This window comes from Penaeus chinensis, chromosome 29, assembly GCF_019202785.1.
Source record: "Penaeus chinensis breed Huanghai No. 1 chromosome 29, ASM1920278v2, whole genome shotgun sequence".
Lineage (NCBI taxonomy): Eukaryota > Metazoa > Arthropoda > Malacostraca > Decapoda > Penaeidae > Penaeus > Penaeus chinensis.
The window spans coordinates 11,622,994-11,625,392 of NC_061847.1; the positions used below are offsets into that span (position 1 = coordinate 11,622,994).

Sequence of the window (2,399 nt, forward strand, 5' to 3'; positions counted from 1 at the left end):
GTTCTTGTCCATGAAATGTGAGTCAGACCAATATGTTGTTGCCGCTTGCCCATACTGCTTGCGTATATCCGATGGACGCCTGCATCGGCCTGACCATTCAGATGTAGATAAATACATAAATAGATTGATATATATATAAAGAGAGATAGATATGTTTGTATAAATATGTATATGTATATATGTATATACAGATAGCTATAGATATATAGATATGCATATATATATATATATATGTATATATATGTATATATCATGTGTATGTATACACAAGGAGAGACATGTGTGTGCCTGTGTCAAACGTGCGTCCGCGTGCATGTGTGACCCCGTGCACGCCCCTGCATCGCTCCCCGCCTGCAAGCGCCGCGTCGCCGACCTCTCCCCGCCTCCGTTCGCCCAGAGGTCACATTCTACAATTAAAAAAGACAGGTAGTAATTGCGAGTCTTTCCCGGTGATTGCAGTAGGATTTCCGTTCATTAACGCGCCGTTGCTCCCGGTAATTTAACACCTCATTTGAAAGTTATAATGATTATGCTTATTAACGGTTTTGACAGATGATTCCAATGATATCCTATTAAGATACTTTCCACTTATTATCGTCGTTATTACTCTCATTACTTTTACTATTTTTTATGTGTCATATTTTCGATACATCTGCTGCCAGTTTTTTTCCCCCATTTTTTTCCTTTTTTTCTTAAGAATTAGAAGGTGGTGGAAATGACTTAACAAATTTCAATCTATGTTTATGAATCTGGAGTCATTATCCCTAATTTTATTCGGAAATGCTATCACGACGATTTCCTCCAGTAATGTAGCGGGGAGGGGGCGGGGGCGGGGGTGGGGGGGGGGGGCGTTTAACATGTTAAATCGCCGTCAAAGAAAAACGCAAGGAGTGTTCACATATATTTATTTTTATTATAAGCTTATCTTACAAATACGTAGTTTTAAAAATACATATACACGTTTAATTACACGGGGATGATATGGATACAAAAATTACAATAACAGCATGCCTTCACTACTAAGAAAACTACGTATTTATAGTCATATGTGTGTGTTTTTATCGGCTACGTAGATCCAGTGATCCGCGGATTCACATTTTGATATGCCAACGCCACTGGAATCTCACGCATGCTCTGTAATGGTGAAGCGCACTATTTATCGTTTCTTTTTTATTAAGATACAATTAAATTACTATGTCTTTGAACTTTACAGTGTTTCTCATCAAGAAGGAATGAAAAAAAAGAAAAGAAAGGAAACAAAATAGAAAGAAAGGCTGAAATTGACACTAAAGCAATTACATTTTTGGCGATCTTAATGCTTCTTTAGCATGAAGACGATTCGAATACTGATCAAATATTTCACTTGTCTTTTGAATTGATTTTAGCGGGAAGAATCTTTTCATTTCGAAATTAGGATGATCAGGACAACTAACTGTAGCATAAGTAAGACTAAATTTACAGACTACAGGCGTAGCGAGCCGTGCTAAATAAATAGTATAGAGAATTACGTGAATTCAATGGTAAAATGATTATCAGTTAAGCTTCCTTCATATTACGTTCGTCTTGATTTACAAGAAACACCTACAGATCTACTATACATGCGAAGGTGATGAGAATGAAAAAAAAGAGAGTGATAATAATAACAATAATAAAAATACATAAAAAAAAAACAAGAAGTATACAACAGATGCATTGGTAATCGACGTGTCTCATGGACCCTCTTAAAAAGCTCCTGATTATCTGCCTTTCCGCCCAGCCGAAGGACACGCCATCATTGCTTGAAGTAGTGGGCGAGGGCCGCTGGCGAGGGCGTGGGGGGATATATCACTCTGGGCGTTACTAGCGTGGGCGGCGAGTTGGCAGGGGTCACGCCCACTGAGGTGAGGGAGGGCGTTCCGTCGAGTGAGGGGGCTGATGCGGGCGAGACCGCGGCTGCCGTGCGGCTGAGGGCGGCCAGCTGTGCCTGCCGGAGGAGGAGCGCGGATTTAGTGCCTTCGAGTTATATACTTACGGACAAATAAATACATAAATCTATGTATTTATATCTATGTCTATGTCTATATCAATATATAATTATCTGTTTATGTATCTATCTACCTATCTATCTATATCTATATCCATTTATATATACATATATCTATTCTTATATATATATATATATATATATATATTCATCCATCTATCTATATATCTGACCATACATCTATCGATCTCTCTTTCTATCTTTATGTATTTATTTATCTATCTATCGAACTATATATATGTGTGTGTGTGTGTGTGTGTGTGTGTGTGTGTGTGTGTGTGTGTGTGTGTGTACGCGCGGGCGGTTGTGCGTACAAATGCATACAACCATACAGCATAATGATATGTATAATAGACTTATCACCACACTCGAACTA

General features: G+C 38.5%; 1 protein-coding gene across 1 annotated transcript in view; it reads right to left on the minus strand.

Moving 5' to 3' along the window:
- Positions 1–891: 891 nt before the first annotated feature.
- LOC125040760 (homeobox protein B-H1-like) overlaps positions 892–2,399 on the minus strand; it is an 85,445-nt gene continuing 83,937 nt past the window's right edge. Inside the window, exon 4 of the mRNA XM_047635468.1 lies at positions 892–1,963. Within this exon, the coding sequence (XP_047491424.1) occupies positions 1,772–1,963 (192 nt within the window). The 3' untranslated portion in view covers positions 892–1,771. The remainder of the gene's footprint in view (positions 1,964–2,399) is intronic.